Source organism: Spinacia oleracea, chromosome 1, assembly GCF_020520425.1.
Source record: "Spinacia oleracea cultivar Varoflay chromosome 1, BTI_SOV_V1, whole genome shotgun sequence".
Lineage (NCBI taxonomy): Eukaryota > Viridiplantae > Streptophyta > Magnoliopsida > Caryophyllales > Amaranthaceae > Spinacia > Spinacia oleracea.
In genome coordinates this window covers 58626325-58650534 of record NC_079487.1, presented here as the reverse complement: position 1 = coordinate 58650534, position 24210 = coordinate 58626325, and the positions used below count along the sequence as shown (strand labels likewise).

Below are 24210 nucleotides of genomic sequence, written 5' to 3'. Positions count from 1 at the left end.
ATTCAACCAAGATAGATACATAGATATCTTGAGAAATGAAAACTATGAAGACTTTGGAAAGTGCTTCAAAAAACATACGACCTACAGGTTAGCTACGACGAATTAAAAATTCCCAAGTATGGTTTGAGGCCATTAAAAACATAAGTATGGTTCGAGGCCATACAAAATGGTTTGAGGCCATTTCATCCAAAGTACCTTCATCTTAAAGAATCAAATCCATGATTTAGTTGATTTGCATAAATGGTTCACTCCCATTAGTTGGAAACATGTTTTCTAAACATACAAGGTTGATTTGCATAAAGGGTTCACTCCCATTGGCTGCAAACATGTTTTCAAAACATGCAAAGATGATATTGTATACACATACAGAAGAAAAGCTAGATTGGTGGTTAAAGATTATAAACAACTTCACAGCGTTGATAATGTTGAAATCTTTTTCACCAAGTCGGAATGCTTGAACTATTTTGGATAAATATAACAATCATTGCATATGGCAATATGGCAATTGGAAAACGAAACACCTTCCTCAATTGGGCTTGTAGAAAGGAATGTGTACATCACACAATGTAAAATTTTTGGATGCTAGATAAAAGAGCAAGCTTAAAGAAATCTATTCGTAGATTAAAGCACACAAGTGGGAATTGGACCATGCTTTTCAACAAGGCTATTGAGCAATCATAACTATGAAAATATGGATCATCTTGTAGATGAGGAGTTTAGTGGTAGCTAAATTAAATTTATTGGTTATATATATATGAGATACACATCTCTCTATTGAAAATGACATTCAAATTCTAAATATGGTTAGATTTGAAAGTATTTGTCAATATTAGAGCCATGGCGAAAGTTAGAACATAATGGGTCAAATATCTATTGGATAGGATCTAAAGCGTTAACTAGTACATAATTGAGCTTATGTAACGCGTGTTGGTAACACTTTTTGAAATGCAAAATTACTAGATTATTAAGTACCGCTTTGGTAACATTTTTTTAAAAAATGTAACACTTAAGGTAACACTTTTAATATAGGTAACATTTTATGTTAACAATTTTAAAATAGGTAACATATTATGGTAACACTTTTTAAATAGATAACAATTTATGGTAACACTTTTAAAATAGGTAACATTTTAGGGTAACATTAAAAAGTGTTACCTTATTTTTTAAAAAGAAAATTAAATATTTGCAATGAAAATAAGGGCAATCCCAAAAATTTACTATTGCCTCCAAAAGCAAAAAAAGAAACGTGGGTTTAGTTTTCAGAAAACTCTACCTTAGGTTTAGTTTTCTGAAAATCCATCTCTAAACTTTGCTCTTCCTGACCCCGCAGCCAATTCATCTCTAAATTTATCAGACAATTTGATCTCAGCCGCGGTATTCAAGTTCAAGTTTAAGTCTCAGCTGCGGTATTGATTTAGAAAATTCGCACTTTTTAATTTCAAGGTTTGTTGAATTTGCGCCTGGTCTTAATTCTAAATTCCGAATTTGCACTTTCAATTTCAGGTGTCATTGAATTCGTGCTTCCAATCTCGTGGTCTTAATCGTTGTGTCGATCGTGCTCTTGGTCGGACTCTATCGAATTCCCCCTTTTAATTTCAGGTATGTTCTTATTTGTGTGCTATGAACTGATATTGTATTCATGATTGTTTTCGTATGATTTTTGCTTGATTTACCTGAAAATTAGTACCCCATTTTTTATTCAATGTCTAGTAAGGAGTATGAGATTTTGGGATTTTGATTTTGTTCAATGATATCTATTTAATTGTTAATTTGTTTGAATTTCTTCTTGTTTTTGACGAGTTTAATATGAGGTCTTTTCTATGACTTTTTTTGACACAATTGCAGCCATCATTATTATAATGTAGTTTTTAAGATTCCTGCTTAGTAATCTTTTAATTGATTTTAGGTTAAATTTTGGTTCCCCCCCTTTTTGGTAGAGTTATGCGAATTAGCAATTCATGTTAATGGAGAATACAAAGAAATCTACCCATACTAGGAAAAAGATTATTCTAAATAATTGATAGTTTTAAATTAATTGGAGTTCGTTAATCTAGAGCCTAGCATTCTCCCAGTAATCCGGATTAGAGCCGGGACATTGACCCTTTGTTTGATTTGGGTGTAGTGTACTGTGTACAATATTTGGTGTGTTTTGGACTGATGGACTCCTTTGTTTGCTTGGTAATTGGTATGCAGAAGCAATCTGGTTTGAAATTGTGGGTTGGGTGTGGGCTCTGCCAAGGTGACCTGGTGACTATTTAATTTTCACCTCACCTATCGAGTGTATGCTGTTGTTAGTTAGTGAAATACAGTTAAATCATGATGTCTCATTCATGGCTTACTGATGAAAAAATCTGATATGTATGTATACTACATCTATTAACCATGTTGTTCTACTCTCCCACCCTTTTTTTTCCCGCTGCTTTTGTCTCGCAACCATTTATTGGCCACTGTCTTTTTTTCTTCTGGTATGCTGGTTCTGGTTCTGGTATGCTGATCGATTATTTCCTTCTGCTAATGCATCAATAGTAACAAATGTCCATCTGTTGCTCATATATATGTTCCAGATTGGTACCTATCATACTGTGAGCATCTTTATTGACATCATGCATTTCTCAATAGGAACGGCTATCACTTGTTGATTTGGTTACTTGGTTGATGTTTATTCCTGGAACGTACCCACACTGTCGATACCTTGATGGACTTAGTTGAAAAATTATATCCAATAATTCTTCGCATATGAATGACTATGAAAGTTGTTTTTATTTTTATTACATGTTAGTTGTTTCTTCAGAGGAACTGACCTTAGTTCGTTCTCTGGCTTAGTCAGGATCAATTTTCTGAAAAGATATATAGGAGATAGTGTTAGGTTATGATACATATGACAAAACATAAATCATGCGGAAAACCTTAATGCCAGGAAACATATTATTTACACATAATCATTTAGCATAATTCAGATGCATACACTTTGTAGCGTGCCCTCCCTAGCTGCGCCTGAACCAAACAAGAACAAGTCTTTAGGACTCCAAGTGTCGTCCCTCCGTAGATAGTCCACAGCACGTCCGGACCCGCCTTAAGCTTGACCAAGTAGAATCGCCCTTAAGGTTCTAAGAATTTTCGGCTAATAGGCTACAAGTGTTTGGCTGATTTTGTTCCAAAATCATACCTTTGAATACTTCAATCCTCGATTTAAATTTGTAACCCTAGGCACCTATTTATAGAGTTTATGGAAATGAATTATAATCCTATTAGGATACTAATTAGTTTAATTAGAATTTCATTAAAACTCTTTTAAACTAATTCTATCTTTATTACGATTAGGATTTAATCAATGAACGAATTCCATCAGCTTTAGGATTCGTATCGAACACAAACATTGCACGACCACGAGCGTACCGCACAGCCCGCGCAGGCCTTGCGGCCCACACGAGCAGGCGCTGCTCGCAGCCCACGAGCGTCAGCCCGCGCGCGCGCGCCTTGGCCTTTGCTGGGTCTGGCCTTGCGCTGGGCCTGGCGTGGCCTTGGCTGCGTTTTGTTGGGCGCTTGGCTTGCTGGACGCGGGCCTGGCTTCGTGCTGGGCCTTCGTCTAGCAAGTCTCGTCCGATGCTAATTCGTACGATACGCTTCCGATTAAATTCTCGATTCCGGAATTTATTTCCGATACGAACAATATTTAATATTTCCAATTCCGGAATTAATTTCCGTTTTGAACAAATATTTAATATTTCCGTTTCCGGAATTATTTTCCGATTTCGATAATATTTCCGATTCTGACAATATTTCCGTTTCCGGCAATATTTCCGATTCCGGCAATATTTCCATTTCCAATAATATTTTCCGATACGTACCATGTTTCCGTTTCCGGCAACATCTACGACTTGGATAATATTTATATTTCCGATACGATCCATATTTCCGTTTCCGGCAATATCATCGTTTCCGGAGTATTCACTTGCTTGCCTTTGACGATCTCAGCTCCCACTGAAACCAAGATCCGTCGATTCCTAATATCCATAGATGGAGTATTTAATGCCATTAAATACTTGATCCGTTTACGTACTATTTGTGTGACCCTACGGGTTCAGTCAAGAGTAAGCTGTGGATTAATATCATTAATTCCACTTGAACTGAAGCGGCCTCTAGCTAGACATTCAGCTCACTCGATCTCACTGAATTATTAACTTGTTAATTAATACTGAACCGCATTTATTAGACTTAACATTAAATGCATACTTGGACCAAGGGCATTATTTCCTTCAGTCTCCCACTTGTCCTTAGGGACAAGTGTGCATTTCCTAATTCCTTTGTCGCTCGATGCTTGCTCTTGAACATAAGGTAAGAGTTATCATCCTTATTACGTCTAGAGGTGTTTCTCGGTTTCAGAGTTCAACTGATCAAATAAACAGATAATCATAACCTATGATTCATCTGAGCACGGCCATGCATTTTACAGTTTCTAGCTCTTCGAGTGGCCTTGTACAACTTCTAAGCATCTCATCCCGATTTATGGGAGGACAATCCCAATCTTGCGATCTTGAGATTAGACTTCGTTTGATAGGTGATTACCTGAGCGTTGCCTTTATAGCCTCCTTTTACGGTGCGACGGTTGGTCAACGTCAAAGTAAGTAGTTCTCAAACAAGTAATCTCAAATCACTCAGGTATTGAGGATTTCGTGTCTAATAATTTTAATGAAATTTACTTATGACAGATTTTCATCTCTTACAGTAAAGTTTCATAGGTCTGTCCGATACTAGTCTTCCCAAAGTAAGTATCTATGCAAATGATTACGACATTGCCATATCCACATAGTTCAAGAAACAGAACTACTAGTCATCTTGCATTCTAGTCGTCCAACGTTTTCTATGCGTCCATCTCTATAGAAAACTCCGACCAGGGACCATTTTCAACTTTTGACATTCAAGTTCACTTGATAGACATTTCTTAGTCACAGGACTGGTCCTGACAGTCTATCTTGAATATTTCGTCAAATTGAAGGGACACATCATTTAATACTAAACCAAGATTAAATGGAATATGAAAATACATGTCATATATGATAAATGTTCAACCCAAATGTTTTACAACCATGGGCCTCAAACCCATCTTTAAACAGTTCATGGAATTTAAAGCTATGCTTGATTTCCAGTGCTACAATGTGAGTGTTGCTTCTCACTTGTTGCATAGGTCTAGTTATCATGCTTTGCCAATCTTAATATCCTTTTCATCGAATGTTCTTCGAGATAGATGATAAGATCTTTTGAGTATGTTTATTTTGTGATCTAGTCTTTCTTGCTACAATAGTGGTTCTACGCATTCTGTAATGAAGAACCATCAAGCCAGCAGACATGTGATCCACCCAAGTTCAGTGAAGAACTTTTTAACATAAACAACCCTGTTTTATTGCTTCTTCAACTGTTTAGGTTGCTAGTGATGCTTTGGTTGGATTTACTTATCCAAGCAGTTCACGGATATGTGGAAGACTTTCCAGCTGTATCTTAGAACATAGAAATTATTATTTTAATTTCCCACGCAACAACTCATGGTCTCCAATCCATGTTGCCATTTCGAAACACGATGCTCTTTAGCTCGTCCTTGCCAATGGAAAACTCCAAAGGAATCTTGCTTGATCCTTTGCCAGTGTTTATGCGTGTAGCATCAATATTTAGCATATCTTTATTTCCTTGAGTCAAGAACTGTTCCTATGTACATTTTCAAGTACCATAAGTTTTTCTTGATCTCAATCTAGTTGATCTTCACTTAGATTAATAGAGATTGGTATATGTTCGTCATGCCTAAAGTCATACGACACGTTTTTGGCGATCCTCATATTATATCATACATGATAAATTCTTTTGCAGAATAATTCCCAATTGAATTCTATTCATGTAACTTTAGCTCATTCTAGTTTCAGTAGATACTAAATCCAGCTAAATTCTTTGACATATAATATAGGTTAAGAATCTCACTTAGATCCTTTGATGTTTAACTTAGTAAATGCTTATACATAGTTCAAACATCCTTTACTTAGATTTATTCATAGGGATCGAATATCTCCAATGGAGTCTTTCGTGTTTGATTTAGTAAATGCCATTACTTAATCCAAATCAATATTATAAGATCTTTGTGAATGGATCTTAGTACCCAATATGCACTAAGTTTCGCCTTGGTCCGTCATTGATGAATAATTTTCAAATCTAAGTCATTAGCATTTGAATGTTATTTCACAATAGAGATATATGTGTGTGATACACATAGGACCAATTAAGTTTTACGTATTCCCACTAAAGTTCTTATATATCTATAAGAATCATTTACATTTTATGAAACTAAAATACTTATTAGCTTCACTAAAATACAATTCCAATTCCCAATTGCTTGCTTAAATCTGTACTTAGATTTCATAAGCTAGCTTTCCTTTTTCAAGCGTTTATTTGGATCCACAAATCCTATGACATGCCATGTACATAGTTTCTTCCAACATTTGATTGAGGAATACGTTTTGTCATCCAATTGCCATATGTACCAATATGCAATCATTGCTTGAATTATAGACTTGAGCATTACGATTATTCATGAGGTTTCAACACAATCCACGCCATGAATTTGCTTGTAACCTTTAGCAACTAATCTAGCTTTGTGTGTGAACGCAATTCCATGTTTGATGGTTTTTATCCTTTAAAACAAACTTGCAACCAATAGGTGTGAAACTATTCTTGCAAATCAACAAAATTTCAATTTTGTCATCAAAACATTGAGTATGTTTTATGGCCTCTAACCATTTAAAACATTTGAGTCTATATATGGCCTCTAACCATTTTAGGGAATCTGGGTTTCGTCATAGCTTTCTTACAGGTCACAAACTTATTAATCTACATGATAATAGTTTGACTGCAAGTTGTAGGTTTCTTCACTATCTAATAGAAGAATCGCATAGCTTAAGTGACCTGAACTCCATGTTTCTTCACTATCTAATAGAAGAATCTCATAGTTTCTGTGACTTGAACTCTATGCCTACTTGGGTATAGAACATCAAACAATAGAATATCAATAGCCACTTGAAAGTCCTTTGAATATTCTGTTCTCCTTGAAGCACTTGTAAAGTCTTCTAAGAGATGTCTATTCTTTAAAAGCCACTTCTAAAGTCCTTAAAGAATACGTGTTCGGATTTTCTAAAGAACTTTTTTTTTGACGGATTTTCTAAAGAACTTCGAAAAGCCTCCGGAATGTCCGTTTATGTTTGTTGTTCGCCTCGAGGACTTTCGAGGTCTATTTTCTCCCACTTGTCATTTTGGAAACAAATCTCCAAAAGGACATCATTTCGAGCAAACAAACATTATGTTCTCAAAAGTTCGTGGTAGAAAAATACCCTTGTGTCTCATTTGAATAAATCACAATGAAACATATATCTATACTTGGGCCTTAGTTTGTTGAATAACAAACACTAAGCTCTGTAGACACCTACTTTTGTCCCCATTCCCGAAAGGGAAGGTTCGATGATGAGAACGTAAATCTCCACTTGGGAACGCATCTCCTATAAAATAACGAATCTCAATCACCCTTTCATTTCAGCCAAAACTGCTATTTATAGAAACCTGCTAAGAATAGTAACTTCCGTAAGAAGTAGTTGTTAAAAGTGGCAAAGTCATAAAAGATAGAAATCTGTCAGAATTAGGTGTTGCACTCCAACATAAGTCCTAAAAGAGATAGAATTGGCAAAAGGAACTCTATTCCTGTTATAATTCAAAAATAAGAGTTACGTATTAATTAAATTCCTAACGAACTTAGAGTTCGTAACGGGCCCAGACGCATTCCGTCATAAGTTAATACGCACTAAGAAACTCGGATAAGTCTCAAAAGCTCCGTGTTTAAGAGTCTAGATCTGACAAAAAGCTCGGCCCAGATCCTATTTTCAACGCCTGGGTCTGGGCGCTGAAAATACCTGGGGCCGTGTCGTCTCCGAATTCTTTTTGGATTCATATTCTAAAGATCTATCTTTCCATAAACTCTTTCCCTATAAATACAGCCTCAAAACCGACGTGAACAGAACCATAACCTGAGTATTGACTCTAGCCTTAAGCGTAGCCTCACGCTGCAAAATTGATCCGGCATTCTGTCGCAATCGACCCAAAAGTCGAACAGAACGCATCCTGTCCCTTATAGCTGATGAATTAAGCCCGAATACTGGAACACTGCTTAGAAACCCGAGATTCGTTAAACAAAAGGAGAAATAGCAAAGCCAAGTGGTTAGTTTTCTGAGAACCGTGACGCACCTCTCAAGGGTGCGTTGTAATGTGTCCCTCATATGATTTAATCGCTTTCATCGCCCTTTTATAAAATTGTCAAACTATTAACTTGATTGATCTATCACGCCTAATAAGATAATACCCAGGTCAATTGAATTATCATGCTAGGTACCTTAAATCAATCTAAATAAGATAATCACGATCGATTTAGTATTATGTGTTGCATATTGCTAAAATCAATTCAGAATAGTTTAATAGTTTAACGCATGTCCCTTCAATTATTTATGCTGAGCTAGTAAGGATAACCTGCCTCTGGAGTTATCGATGAGCACTCCTCTCGGTAGTTACAGTCCCCCGAACACTCAATCTCTTCCCTGCGGGTGTACGTTGAGCGATCCCCACACCAGGGATCACAAGGGAACCTATGGCCGTCGTGGTCGAACATAATTGCACTCCCTTTATGTCACGATAACCGGGTTTTGTCAGTTTTTCTCATTGTCGTTAAAAACTAAATGGCGACTCCTATATTACTAGTCGATTGGGTGTAAACTCACAGGAAATCTAATTACACTTGATCTGACAACGTCACGCCCACGAGGGACGAGGTCATGCATTAGCCTCGTGCTTTTTCGACCCCCTCACAGTGGCGACTCCGCTGGGGAACGTTAATGAAATACTCGTGCTCGTAGGTAATCAAAATAGCCGAAGGGTGAAACGATCTTGCTCCGCGTTTATTTCCTTATCAAGTTAGGACAACCTGAAAATCAGCATATTAATGTGAACGGACAGAACCGCATAACGAATCTCGGCTCCCTTGGCATGTTTCATCTCGGGAGTTGGGACTAAGGATACCCATCGCCAACCGGAGGGTGCATACGCTTCGAATGTTGTCCACTCGGCACTTTTCCCTAGTAGTACACCCGTCCCAAACCCAATCGCTCGCCCACTAAGGTCCCTCTCATTGGTGCATGCCCCCTTGGCTTACATCGTGATTGGCCTCTTGGGACGAAATTCGTATGTTGAATGCACTACCTCGACCGGGGCATGTGTTGGATCTACGATAGAAGCGGTACCAAGCCAGGCGCAAATATTACCCATAGAAGCCTATCATAAACTACGTGACATATTATTTTTGCTTCATGTTGTAATGTTAGTTATGTGTAGCGAATTACGTGATTATGTTGTGATTGTGTGTGACAAATAACGCTAGAAAACCAACGACCCTAAAAGTTGCCCAAACATTCATAAACACCAATTGGCCAAAGAGTTATACCTAATTACGTGTTCCGCAGTCCCGGGCGATCGCCACAAAAATAAGCGACGCCCAGGACGGCCTGTAACGGATCCCACGACGCTGCATAACGCGCAAAGGACGTTATTGGGCAAGCACGCAAAATTAAGTCGTATGTACGAAAAAATAGACGAACAGAATACTTTCAGCGCCCCTGGCTGGGTGCCAATTATTTCATCGCCCCAGCTGGGCGCTGAAGTTGCTGCTTGGCCTTTTGGCCAGGCACCGCAGCCTCGGTGCCCGCGCACAAAATAAACGTAGCAATAAAAATTCGTAACAAATTTGCTACGAGGGCGTATGGAAAAGGCACTTAATTCTAAAACGACTTATGAAATAAATAACTCCTTGCGTCGTCATTAGGCCTCCTATGACGACAATGTTCGGCACCAAAACCAAGCATGCCAATTAATGTAACTTTGAATGTCACGCGGGCAAGTGTTTCGAAAATCTAAAGAATGACCAAAAGAAAAGCCAAAATATACCAACAAGAGTGAGAATAGAAAACCGATAGGAAGAGTCAAAAGTCTAGACTAAGTAATGCTTAACTTTGGGCCTAAACTGTAGCTTGTCTTATGCATAGGGCTTGTTCTGCCACGTGCCGTCGATCTGAAAATCAAAGGTTAGTATGTCTCGAAGATACATCACCAACACAAGGTTTAGCAACTCCTCCATCCGTCACTCCCCCTTTTAAGGATCTCCGATTCCCCAACCTCGATTCGCACCCTCAAACATGTCCATAGAAGAGCTGCGGGACCAAATGGCCCAAATGACCCTACTTATGAATCAACTGAAAATGGAAAACGAATCCTTAGCAGCTGCGCAAGCCAAACATGACCTCGATAACGAGAAGAAGATCGAAAAAATGGTTCTGCAGCAAACTATGGGGAGCAAGTATTTCTCCCTCGATCCTGAACCTTTTCCCGGTAAACTACCGGAAAAGTTTAGTTCATCCAACTTACCGAAGTTCAAAGCCACGAACAATCCCCGTGATCATCTCTTGAGCTTTGTGAATGCCATGAACTTGAAAGGTGTGGACAAGTCCATGTATCTGCCTGCCTTTCCTTTGTCCTTGGAACCTATGCCACTCAAATGGTACTACCACCAGGACCCTAAGCTCTTCCCCACTTGGGAGGACTTTGTCAATGTCTTCATCAAGCAATACTCGTCGAACATGGATTTTCAAGTCACCATGCGCGAGCTGGAAGTCCTCTTCCAAAAGAAAAATGAAGGTTTCACGACCTACTTTGCTAGATGGAGGGACCAAGCGGCCCAACTAATCAATAGGCCTCCTGAAACTGAATTGGTCCGAAAATTCATTGACAACCTAGACCCAGCTTATAAACAACATCTTAGATACTTGGGCCTTGATACCTCCAAGAGGGTTTACGATGTGGGAATAAAGATTGAGGATGACCTCACAAAAACAGTACAAAGCAAGCCTGCATACAAAAGTAATGCCTACAACAGGGGCGACACGCCTCAAGCCCAAGAGGTCCACGCCGTAGAAGAAACCCCAACCCGAAGGAGCCCAGGAAGGTGGACCCGAGACCGAAAGTTTGCCCCACTCGGGTGGACTCTAGTACAAGCCATCCAAAGACTAACCAAACAAGGAAAACTAAGGCCCATAGGCCCCACACCCGACCCTCCATTCAAAAATAAATACTGGGTCGAGGGCGCCCGCTGCGCGTTCCATCAAGGAAATGGGCATGATACTGAAAACTGCTGGAATCTAAAAAACACGATCCAGGATATGATAGAGGATGAAATAATACCTCTCCCTAACGTTGGCAAACCCAACAACAACAAGAGCCCACTCGGCTCTTGTCACATCTCTCTCGATCAACTAGAAAATATGAACTTTGACCCTACGGTGTATATTACGCCCCAAGGTGCACCGCTCGCCATGGTCCCTATGGATCAAATCGAGAGATAAGTGTGCGGTGTGTGGGATGATGATGCTGAAGATATCTACCTATCCCAAGTATCGGGCCAAGACATTTTTACTAAAACTTGGCCCAGGTATGCTCCCATTGACACTATCCCTCAAGAGCCCGAAGTTGACAATCTCACTCCGTCCGGAAGGGTATACCAACAGGATTTTCGCCCACCCCCTATGGACGATATCCCAGTCAGACAGACTCCTGAAAACGTGCGGCACACCACCGTCGCAGAATGAAGGAAATAATGCCCTTGGTCCAAGTATGCATTCTATGTTAAGTCTAATAAATGCGGTTCAGTATTAATTAACAAGTTAATAATTCAGTGAGATCAAGTGAGCTGAATGCCTAGCTAGAGGCCGCTTCAGTTCAAGTGGAATTAATGATATTAATCCACAGCTTACTCTTGACTGAACCCGTAGGGTCACACAAATAGTACGTAAACGGATCAAGTATTTAATGACATTAAATACTCCATCTATGGATATTCGGAATCGACGGATCTTGGTTTCAGTGGGAGCTGAGATCGTCACAGGCAAGAAATGAATACTCCGGAAACGATGATATTGCCGGAAACGGAAATATGGATCGTATCGGAAATATAAATATTATCCAAGTCGTAGATGTTGCCGGAAACGGAAACATGGTACGTATCGGAAAATATTATCGGAAATGGAAATATTGCCGGAATCGGAAATATTGCTGGAAACGGAAATATTGTCAGAATCGGAAATATTATCGGAATCGGAAAATAATTCCGGAAACGGAAATATTAAATATTTGTTCGAAACGGAAATTGATTCCGGAATCAGAAATGTTAAATATTGTTCGTATCGGAAATGAATTCCGGAACGGGGAATTCAATCGGAAGCGTATCGTACGAATAAGCATCGGTCGAGGCCTGCCGAACGAGGGCCCAGCACGAAGCCAGGCCATCGCCCAGCAAGCCACACGCATCCAACAACACGCCAATGCCTCGACCAGGCCCAGCACAAGGCCAGTCCCAGCCAAGGCTGGCGCGCGCGCACAAATGGGCTGCGGGCAGTGGGCCTGTGCGCCGTGCGCACAGCGTGGGCCGCAAGGCTTGCGCTTGGGCGTGCGATGCTCATGCGGTGCGTGTGTACGTGATATACGAATCCTAAAGCTATCGGAATTCGTGCATAGATTAAATCCTAATCCTAAAAGATTAAATTAATTATTTAGAGTTCTAATAGGATTCTAATTAATTAATTAGTATTCTAACAGGATTCGAAATCCTTTCCAAGGTTCTATAAATATATTCCTAGGGTCATAAATTTATATACAAGTTTTCAAGTATTCAAAACTAGGATTTTTAAGCAGAAAAATCAGCCATAACTCTTGCCTATTTAGCCGAAAATTAGTAGTACCTTAAGGGCGATTCTAGTTGGTCAATCTTAAGGAGGATCCGGACGTGCTGTGGACTATCTACGGAGGGACGACACTTGGAGTCCTAAAGACTTGTTCTTGTTCGGTTCGGGCGCAGCTAGGGAAGGCACGCAACAAAGAGTATGCATCTAAACTATGCTAAATGATTATGTGTAAATAATATGTTTTCCTGGCTTTATGGTTTTTCCGCATGATTTATGAATTGTCATATGTATCATAACCTAACATTGGTATCAGAGCCTCTTATTATTTTCATAATCTAAATTGCATGAACATGGTTAAATATTACAAATTTGCAAGAATTAAAAGGGGTGATTAATTTTCGTAATTGTTAATTAATTGCAAATTGCGTTTATTTAATTATACGTACGCAGTTTTTCGGCAGTTTCTTCGTTACTCATCCAAATCGAGTGAATTTTGTGTCAATTCCGCATGTAAAAGGCATTCTAAAATTTTGACAAAAGTAGAATTTTTCGGCCGAACCCAGAATTCTCAAATTCGAAGCCTAACTATGACTTTTCGGAGGTTTTAGTTTTTCGAATGCAAAATTTCGTAAATTTAAGATGTTAAATTAAATATTTGCGATTCTTGTTGATAAATCTTGAATTTTTGATTGACCTACTGTATATGTTTAACAAGTTTGAATGCCTAGCCTTGTTAATTATGCAATCTAATTTGTAATTATGATTAATTTGTTGAAAATTGGAATAATTTAGAATTAATTTGATTTTCATAATTAGTTATAATTTAATTAGATACCTATGATTAAAAACCACCATAAAAATTGTAAATTTATGTTAAATTTTAAATTTTTATGACCTAGACTTGAATCCATGTTAATCGGAAATCAATTGAATAATAAATTTTTGATTTTTCGCCCTAAAATTATGAAATTAATATTATTTATTAATTTGTCATTAATTTGTAATATAAATTTTAAATTTTTATGCGATTCGCTCATATAACTTGCACGCACAAAGCAATGGACGCTACGTGTTACCCTTAAGGGGTGTTGTATAGTGCGGGCATGTGACGACGAGCAAGGGAGCTCGTCGCCCATGCGGTACGAATGCAATGAGCAAGGCCATGGTGCACGAGCACAAGGTAGCAGCCCTTCCTTGTGTCGTGGGCTGTGTGCAATAGGCGAATGGGCGAGGGCGAGAGCAAGGCACGAGCAGTCGCGTGTGGGAAGCAAGCGAGCTGCGCCACAGCGTGCACTGCCTCGCGCAAGCGTGCGGAGCCTCGCGCGCAGCGAGCGTAAGCTCGCGTGCCACGAGTGCTGCGCCAAGCATCGATCGCTCGCGCGCAGCGAGCGCTGTTGTGCGTGCGACGAGCGCTGCGCCCAGCGATGGCGTGCGAGTGCTTGTTGCGCGTGCGACGAGCGCTGCGCCCAGCGATGGCAAGCAGCTTGCTTGTTGCGACGTGCGACGAGCGCTGCGCCCAGCGATGGGCTGCGGCAGCATGCTTGTTGCGTCGATCGCTGGCGCGCGCAGCGAGCACCAGCTCGCGTGATGCCTTGCGATGGTGAGCAGCAGCGATGCGACGCAGCGCATGGGCTGCGCGCACATGGCCAGCGATGGCTGTGTGCGTGTGGCCCATGGGCGTGCGTTGCGTAGGATTGTTGCGTTGCGATTAAATCGTTTTGAAATTTTAATTTGAAATTTTCAGTTTACGTAATTTTAATTAAATTTAAAATTAATAATTTAAATTAATTTCTTGGATTTTAATTTTGAAAATTGTAATTATAATAAATTTTATTTATTCTAATTATTTTACTAAAATTAAAATCATGAATTAATTTAAATACGACTGAAATTAAATTAAACTTTTGGATTCAATTATAAATTTATATGAGCTTTAAATTTTAATTAAATTTGTATGTTTCCGGTTAGACTAGAAATACATTTTTATGTTTAAAATTAGTAAAGCATATGAATTTATTGGTTTAAATGGGAGCCCTTTTTAGTCATAAACTCTTGATTAGGTCTACAAATCCTTAAGGTTAAAACAACTTGATTAGAATTAATAAGGACTGAATAATTTGTAGATTATTGGTGCCCTTGATTAATTGCTGCAAATGTTTATGTGATGCATAATGTGTTTTACTAACCAGCTATGTGGGCCATTCATGATAATGAATTGGTGAATGGTATATATTGTATATGTACTGTTTTGCAGGTTATGAAGTGACTAGTATGGCCCAAATAGGATAGAAAATATGGTCTGCGTACCATTAATTTGAATGTAATTGGTCTAAAGTACCAAAGTTGTTTTTCAATTCAAATATGGTCTGCGTACCATCAAATAGTTGTAATTAGTTTTAATTATAGCTTATCCTATTTAAAGAAAATGGTTCCTCCCACGGAGATTTTCAAGACGGACTTTGAAGTTAAAGCTTCAAGATGAAGTCGGGCCATACTAGATCACATTTATCTTATGCATGTTTTAAGTTATTTATTGCTTTTAAATATGTCTTAAAATGCATGAGATCAAAAGCTTGATTATGTTGCATGATTAAGGATTTTAGTTCACTTAAAATCTAACCAACATAGTAAGATCCTTAAGTTCCAAACTTAAAAATTGAGTTAAAAGGTGCCATGCCAAAATATACACTTGCTTGGATATCCTTTACATCAATCTAGTAATAGTTTTCGCTCAGCGAGGTGTTACTTATTGGTCCTAAAGGGGCAAGGTACACAAATAATTGTGAGTACATGTTAGTTTTGGTGAAACTCAACGATATAAGTAAGGAGTCCTTTTATGTCGTGGCAAAATCGATAGGTTTACCTAATAAGTTCTTAGACGTACCTATCAACCAAGAATAGTTTATAGACTATTAGCAAAAGGCTTTTGCTTACCTAAGATGTTTTAGGATTAAGTCGACAAACTGTGCTTAATTCTTCAATGATTTTAGGATCTTGGAATCATTTTATTCACACCTGGCGGAACAATAAATTCGAATAAAATGCTAATAACTTGTTGAAATTGCATGATTGCTTTAATTTTCAAGTTATTACTCATGATAAATGTTTAGACTTTGCATGCTTCAATGTATGTTTTAATTATTGTTTATAATTAAATATCTTGCACTGCGGTAAATCCTTTTAGAAAGGTAACAGTAAATTTCCTCGATTGGTAATGAATCCAAGAACGATTCACGGAAATGAGAGAAAATGAGCAATTTAAAATGTACGTTTCTTTTAGCGACTTTTATGGTTGTTTTCGAGTATCAAAGTCGAATGGCGAACCGATTGGTGCTTGTGAATTCAAAATACAATGTAGTTTTGAGATCATAAATCATTGAGCTTAAACGCTCAGCTTTGCCAATGGTTAACAACCTAATATCTTTGTCCATTTATTTCTCGAATGAGTCTAGTCCCTAGACATTCGAATATATTGATGCTTAGAGAACTTTAGAAGCTTCTGGTAAGATCATCTAGTTGAAACAAAATATTCAACATAAAATGGTAAGAACTCTGTTGGAATGACATCGGACATGTCTAACAAAGTATAAAAGTCAACACTAGAGAATTCAATTCTTAAAACTATAAGAAAGGGTACAAGAAATAGGAAAACAAGGAACAAATGAAAGGAATTTACAATTCCGTTTCTACCTAAAAGTAAATGCTTAAAGAACAGTGACCTAGCAATCAAACTTCCTTGGTATCATATACCGCTTGAGGTTCTTACTTCGGTAAATAACTCAAACAATGGAAGCTAGGCTACACTAATGGCCTACAAGTGGAAAATGAAGCATGGCAATGCTACATTAGTTGTAGGGTCATCTAGTTTGTTTTTAGTCCTCTCAAAGGCTGGAACTTAATGGCTATTTTGTTCCACAATCAGCATACCTAAATTTCTGTTTTCAAACACAGAAAGACTCACATTCAAGAAAAACAAAAACAATGTTTGTTTGTTTATTTGAATGAAATGGTCAATTACAGGTTGAGTCAATATGCTTGATTAAAACAAACAACTCTTTAAAGAACTTTACTAGGTTCAAATCAACCCCTTGATTTGAGTTCCACTAATCTTTGGCATTGTTGCTTAGACCATATCAACAAGTTAACATTCATAAGCTCCATTTTGATGGACTTTTGAAAGTTGATTGATTTCTAGATCATTCAAGACAAGCTAGTCTTACTTGTTGAAAGTAACAAAAGATATGAACTATTGTTAGAGCGCCTAGACAATAGAGTTCAAAGCTAGAGAAATATTTTATGACTTTATTATATCACCTGGATTTGAGTGAATATAGGTTTATTTACTCAATATGATATAAGTTTGAATCTGTTTGGCTAGTTCAAAGATTCAGAAGTATAAAATCCACTTGGCAAGAAATCATAAAGATCTAGGTTAGATCATGTTGATGATTACTTGAGACCAAATATGATCATCAATGATTGTGTGTTGTAATTTCACAATCTAGGTCCATAAGATATGGCATATCTTAGTTGGAATAATCGAAGTCAATTAGTACTTGATTCGATCAATGATGGATCATAAAGACTTTTCCTATAATTTCCAAAACAAAATGCTCAACTACCACCAAACTAAACCAAATCCGTCACTAGTGGAAAAAGGGTCATTTGCATCGCACTTTTAAGCACATTTGCGTCGCACATCGTGCGTGGCAAAAGCTCTCGACGCAAATGACTAAAAGTCATTTGCGTCGCACATTTGTGCGACGCAAATGAACCTTATTTGCGTCGCACAATTAGCTAATGTGCGACGCAAATAACTTTTCAGGCATGGTGCTGAAAAGTCATTTGCAACGCACATTAGCTAAATGTGCGACGCAAATGACTTTTCAATATGTTAAAAAAAATGTCATTTGCAACGCACATTAGCTAAATGTGCGACGCAAATGACTTTTCAATATGTTAAAAAAATGTCATTTGCAACGCACATTAGCTAAATGTGCGACGCAAATGACTTTTCAATATGTTAAAAAAAATGTCATTTGCGTCGCAGATTAGCTAAAGTGCGACGCAAATGACTTTTGGATATTCTAAAAAAAATGAGCTGCTGATTTTATTTAATCCATAGATTAAATAAAATAAGCAGCTTTCAGTACTAGTATATTCAGAGCATAAAAATAAAAGTAAACTAGGTGAAAATTTTGACAATATTTCCTTTGTAATTTGACCCTCCCCAATACCGGGAATGTTATAATACATTAATATATACCTGTCAAAACAGTTTACAACCCAATAAAAGGCAAATTCACCATAGATCAACCAACATGTTGATAACCTAACTACACTTTAAACATAAAAGTTTAAGTAAATATCTCTATCCTGGATATAAAAATGGAAGATGTTAGAAATCAAATCTATGACAAATCAAGATATGACTTTCAATACAAAGATGGGATGCATTACCAACGGTGATAGTCACAGTTAAGGCAGAGAACTTCAAGAAAGTCCAGCAACTGGTGAAAATAAACACTCTTTAGGCTGGCTTGGTTTTGTTCTTGTTTCAACTGGCTGCTGCCAGAATTGCTGCTTTCTACTTCTGCCAGAACTGCTGCTGCTGCTTCTAGCTTGTAATCGATAACTGTTGTTGCCAGAACACCTGCTGCTGCTGCTGCTGCTGAAGCTATGTTCACCAGTGCTCGGACGCTCAAGGGATGAAAGATGTCACCCAATGGATGACCGAACCAGGCAGAGTCGGCCAGCAGATAATTGACGGCCTTAGAAGGATTACATGAGCTGTACTTTGGTTGCAAACCATCTCCATGGTGTCGCACCCCGATGCTGCTCCATGCCACCCTATTCCACAACATGCTCCTCTTGTTTCCTTGATGCCTACCACCCAAAAATTCACATACCATCACTACCAACATCACAACAGAATCAGCTTAGAGACATAATTATGCATATATAACTGCATAAGTAACACTAAGTATTGTACAACATTATAACCAGCATTGTTACAAGATCATAGGTTAAAAACAGTTCCACCAATGTAATGTAATGAAAGTGCTTACCATAGTGTTTAGGGTTGGACAAGATACGCATGAAGCCTTGGTAAACATCACAGAACACAAACTGGGCATCAGAGAGCTCCAAAGGTCAGTTATGTGATCCAACAAAAGCTGATTATGTTGCGAAATATACTGATTGATCTCATTGACACAACCTCTTGTACTTTTAATATTTCTGCCGGAATGAAAGTACCAGTCAACCACCGTCCTAGTAGCTCATTCCATCTGCAAGACACGTGGATGCTTCTTAGCGAGTTTACTGGCTTCAATCTTAACCATTTCCTTGTATTCTTAGCGAGTTTACTGGCTTCAAACCCTAGCTTCTTCTTGCTCCGGCCATCTTTCTCTTCTTTTCCTCAAGTAGAGACAAAAGGTAGTCAAGATCCTTCAGAGACACGTCAGTGCCCTGTCTACATATTATAGATTATTCAAAGAGTGAACTCCAATTTAAAAAGCGATAAATCACTATTAAAACATCCAACTCCACAGAGTTTCCACAGAGTTTCTGACAACGATTGTAACTAAATTTTATGCTAAAATTTATCATTTGCGTCACATGTTTAGATTGGCGATGCAAATGCAGCGATGCAATTAAACGTTTTTGCACTAGTGTCAACAATACGATCCCCATGGTCAAAAAACTTTCCGAATGAAACAAATTCTAATTCTAACTGAGTCTCCGAACTTAATTGAGGTGAAGCTAATTTAACTTGATCATAAGTTAGAGCTAACAGAAGCAACACACATATTTGGTACAATTATGCTTTGGAAAATGGAGTGGGTAAGAGCATTGAGTTCTAGCAGGAAAATGGGCCAATGTCTATATCAGAAACCACTATTCTAAACATCTTTTTGGTGGAAGCAAAAATAAATAGATACACTAAAACCTAATAGAGAATCAAATGTTTAGATAATGATCATTTGATCTAGTCTGCCAGACTAATGTGACCGATGGCATGTATGAGCATAACAGCAATTTTATTTATGAACATCAAGCAGAGACTACAAAACAGAGGACAAGTTGTCCCATAATAGAAAGACAAAAGCATTGTTATTAGGCTATTTCTATCCTAGGAGGCTAGGACAATGGCCTTAAACACCATCACAGTAAGACAAAAGCATTGTTATCAGGCTATACACTGTATATATTTAACCTACCAGTTTATCATAAACTTATCATGAACCTAGACCAAAAGATTTGGGTATAACGAACCTTGTTCTCTTTGCCACAGAAACAAAAAATCTTAAGACTACAAGTGGGATCCGTACAGGGGATTTAAAGTTATAATCCTTATAGGAACACTCATATAACCAAGAGACCAATATAAAGTGAAGCATCAAATCAAAACCCAAAAACACCGAACTATCAACCTAATGTCTCTAAAATGAGATAAGTAAACATAATCTCACCATTTGAGAAAAGGGTTCCCAAAACAGAAGTTGTCACCAGTAAACAAAGCTTGTACAACTCCATCGTAACACCTCTGTAAATGGATGGCAGACGATTATTAAAGAAATAACATAAATTGGATGTCTGGTATCTCATATCTCATAAGGTTGGACCTCAGCTCAAAATAACCCCTAGAAAAATCAATTTTTCCACAGAAACAGGAACACCAATCAAACTTCCACCATGTTTACATAAATCAAGCTATTTAGTCTTAAGAACGAAAAAGGAGACACAATCGTCAACCATTCATCATTAATCCAGTTCAATTTCCATTCAAAGTCAAGTTCAATCACAATAAAACAGAATCAAGAACATTAATTTCAAAGCTGAAGAGAAAATGAGCAAACTCAATAGAATTCAAACGAAAATCCAAAATTACATAAACTGAAGTTCAAAACCCTAACTAAATGAAGAATGAAGGAGACAGATGGAAGCATTACAAAATTCTCACCTCCGACTAACCGTCCCGCCTCCTTCCTCCACCTCGCCGCCGTCAATCTAGTTTCTCCAGAAACCTCCGCCGTCAAGCTTCCCTTTCCAAGGATTTCGAAATAGATGCTTCGATTGCGACAGTAGCAAGGGTGCGACGCCGGCGGTTTCAATGACGCTTCCACCTCCGACACCCTCCTCCACCTCTTCTACGGCCCCGATTCTCCCTCTTCCGTTGTCGAAACCTATGATTTATCTCAAAAAATTGAAGAATCAAAAACTTAAACAAAAGTGAAAGTTCTAAAACCTAAAAGAATTGAAGAAAGGAGGAAAGAGATGGAAGACTTACCTCATTTACAAACCGAATTTTTGTGCAAGAACCTTGCCGGAGGAAAATTTGAGCGGCGAGGTTGAGGAGAGAGAGGCAGAAACTGGATCGAGTTTGAGGAGAGAGGAAGAAGCAGGGAGTTTAGGAGAGAGAGAGAGTGTTTGAGGAGAGAGGTAGAATTAGGAGAGAGTGTGTTTGAGGAGAGAGGTAGAAACCCATTGACACGTCCGAATTTTTTTTACCTCATTTGCGTCGCAGAATTACTAATCTGCGACGCAGATGACTCTTAGAGTCATCTGCGTCGCAGATTAGTAATTATGCGACGCAAATGAGGTAATATTTTGCGTCGCATTATTACTAATCTGCGACGCAAATGACTCTGAGATCATCGTAGAGTCATCTGCGTCGCAGATTAGTAATTCTGCGACGCAAATGACTAATTTTAATGCTTAAAACTGTGAATTGCGTCACATGTTTAAATGTGCGAGGCAAATGCGGTGATGCAAATGATTGTTTTTCCACTAGTGCGTCAAAGCTATTGAAAAGTAATTTCAGAATAACTTTTCATAAAATATATCTAGAGAGTTGCAAAACTCAGTGGGAGCTTAGTGTTTGTCATTCGACAAACTAAGGCCCAAATATAGATATATGTTTATTCAAATGAGACACAAGGGTATTGTTTCTACCACGAATTTTTGAGAACATAATGTTTGTTTGCTCGAAATAATGTCCTTTTGGAGATCCGTTTCCAAAATGACAAGTGGGAGAAAATAGACCTCGAAAGTCTTCGAGGCGAACAACAAACATAAACGGACATTCCGGAGGCTTTTCGAAGTGCTTTAGAAAATCCGAACACGTATTCTTTAAGGACTTTAGAAGTGGCTTTTAAAGAATAGACATCTCTTAGAAGACTTTACAAGTGCTTCAAGGAGAACATAATATTCAAAGGACTCTCAAAGTGCCTGTTGATATTCTATTGTTTGATACCCAAGTAGGCATAGAGTTCAGGTCAATGAAACTATGAGATTCTTCTATTAATAGTGAAGAAACCTACAACTTGCAGTCAAACTATTAATGAGTTTGTGACCTGTAAGAAAGCTATGACGAAACCCAGATTCCTAAAATGGTTAGAGGCCATATATAGACTCAAATGTTTTAAATGGTTAGAGGCCATAAAACATACTCAATGTTTTGATGACAAAATTGAAATTTTGTTGATTTGCAAGAATAGTTTCACACCTATTGGTTGCAAGTTTGTTTTAAGGATTAAAACCATCAAACATTGAATTGTGTTCACACACAAAGCTAGATTAGTTGCTAAAAGTTACAAGCAAATTCACGGTGTGGATTTTGTTGAAACCTCATGCATAATCGTAATGCTCAAGTCTATATTCAAGCAATGATTGCATATTGGTACATATAGCAATTGGATGACAAAACGTATTCCTTAATCAAATGTTGGAATATAATATGTACATGGTATGTCATAGAATTTGTGGATCCAAATAAATGCTTGAAAAGGAAAGCTAGCTTATAAAATCTAAGTACAGATTTAAGCAAGCAATTGGGAATTGGAACTGTATTTTAAGTGAAGCTAATAATTAAGAATTTTAGTTTCATAAAATATACATGATTCTTATAGATGTATAAGAAGTTTAGTGGGAGTACATAAAAACTTATTTGGTCCTATGTGTATTACACACATATCTCTCTATTGTGAAATAACATTCAAATGCTAATGACTTAGATTTGAAATTATTCATCAATAATGGACCATGGCGAAACTTAGTACATATTGGGTATTAAGATCTATTTACAAAGATCTTATAATATTGTTTTAGATTAAGTAATGGCATTTACTAAATCAAACACGAAAGTCTCCATTGGAGATATTCGACCCATGTGAATAAATCTAAGTAAAGGATGTTTGAACTATGTATAAGCATTTACTAAGTTAAACATCAAAGAGTCTAAATGAGATTCTTAACCTATATTATATGTCAAAGAATTTAGCTGAATTTAGTATCTACTGAAACTAGATAAGCTAAAGTTACATGAATAGAATTCAATTGGGAATTATTCTGCAAAAGAATTTATCATGTATGATATAATATGAGGATCGCCAAAAACGTATCGTATGACTTTAGGCATGACGAACATATACCAATCTCTATTGATCTAAGTGAAGATCAACTAGATTGAGATCAAGAATACTTATGGTACTTGAAAAGGTACATAAGAATAGTTCTTGATTCAAGGAAATAAAGATATGCTAAATATTGATGCTACACGCATAAACACTGGCAAAGGATCAAGCAAGACCCTTTGGAGTTAACCATTGATAAGGACGAGCTATAGAGCATCGTGTTTTGAAATGGCAACATGGATTGGAGACCATGAGTTGTTGCATGGGAAATTAAATATTAATTTCTATGTTCTAAGATACAACTGGAAAGTCTTCCACATATCTGTGAACTGCTTGGATAAGTAAACCCAAACAAAGCATCACTAGCAACCTAAACAGTTGAAGTAAAAGTACTTATTGCCTAAGAAGCAATAAAACAGGGTTGTTTGTTTATGTTAAAGAGTTCTTCACTGAACTTGGGTAGATCATATGTCTTCTGACTTGATGGTTCTTCATTGCAAGATGCGTAGAACTACTCTTGTAGCTAGAAGGAATAGATCAAAAAATAAACACACTCAAAAGATCTTATCATCATATCTCGAAGAACATTCGATGAACTTGAATGTCAAAGGTTGAAAATGGTCCCTAGTCGGAGTTTTCTATAAAATTGGACGCATAGAAAACGTTAGACGATTAGAATGCAAGATGACTAGTAGTTCTGTTTCTTGAACTATGTGGACATGGCAATGTCATAATCATTTGCATAGATACTTACTTTGGGAAGACTAGTATCGGACAAGACCTATGAAACTTTACTGTAAGAGATGAAAATCTGTCATAAGTAAATTTCATTAAAATTATTAGACACTAAATCCTCAATACCTGAGTGATTTGAGATTACTTGTTTGAGAACTAGTTGCTTTGACGTTGACCAACCGTCGCACTGTAAAAGGAGGCTATAAAGGCAACGCTCAGGTAATCACCTATCAAACGAAGTCTAATCTCAAGAT

The 24210-nt window shown here is 37.7% G+C and overlaps 1 protein-coding gene and 1 long non-coding RNA gene across 2 annotated transcripts; one reads left to right on the top strand and one right to left on the bottom strand.

Moving 5' to 3' along the window:
- Window positions 1–1220: 1220 nt before the first annotated feature.
- LOC110793096 (uncharacterized) lies at window positions 1221–2414 on the top strand. The gene is made up of 3 exons (XR_002534604.2): window positions 1221–1406; window positions 1504–1599; window positions 2194–2414. It is a non-coding gene; the product is annotated as an uncharacterized lncRNA (long non-coding RNA).
- Window positions 2415–17817: 15403 nt separating this feature from the next.
- LOC130465894 (uncharacterized) lies at window positions 17818–19333 on the bottom strand. The gene is made up of 4 exons (XM_056834701.1): window positions 19024–19333; window positions 18872–18932; window positions 18264–18689; window positions 17818–18179 (listed from the first exon to the last, which is right to left on the bottom strand). Exons 3-4 carry the CDS (start codon window positions 18665–18667, stop codon window positions 18161–18163), a joined length of 423 nt encoding a protein of 140 aa, XP_056690679.1. The 5' UTR covers window positions 18668–18689; window positions 18872–18932; window positions 19024–19333; the 3' UTR covers window positions 17818–18160.
- Window positions 19334–24210: the final 4877 nt, after the last annotated feature.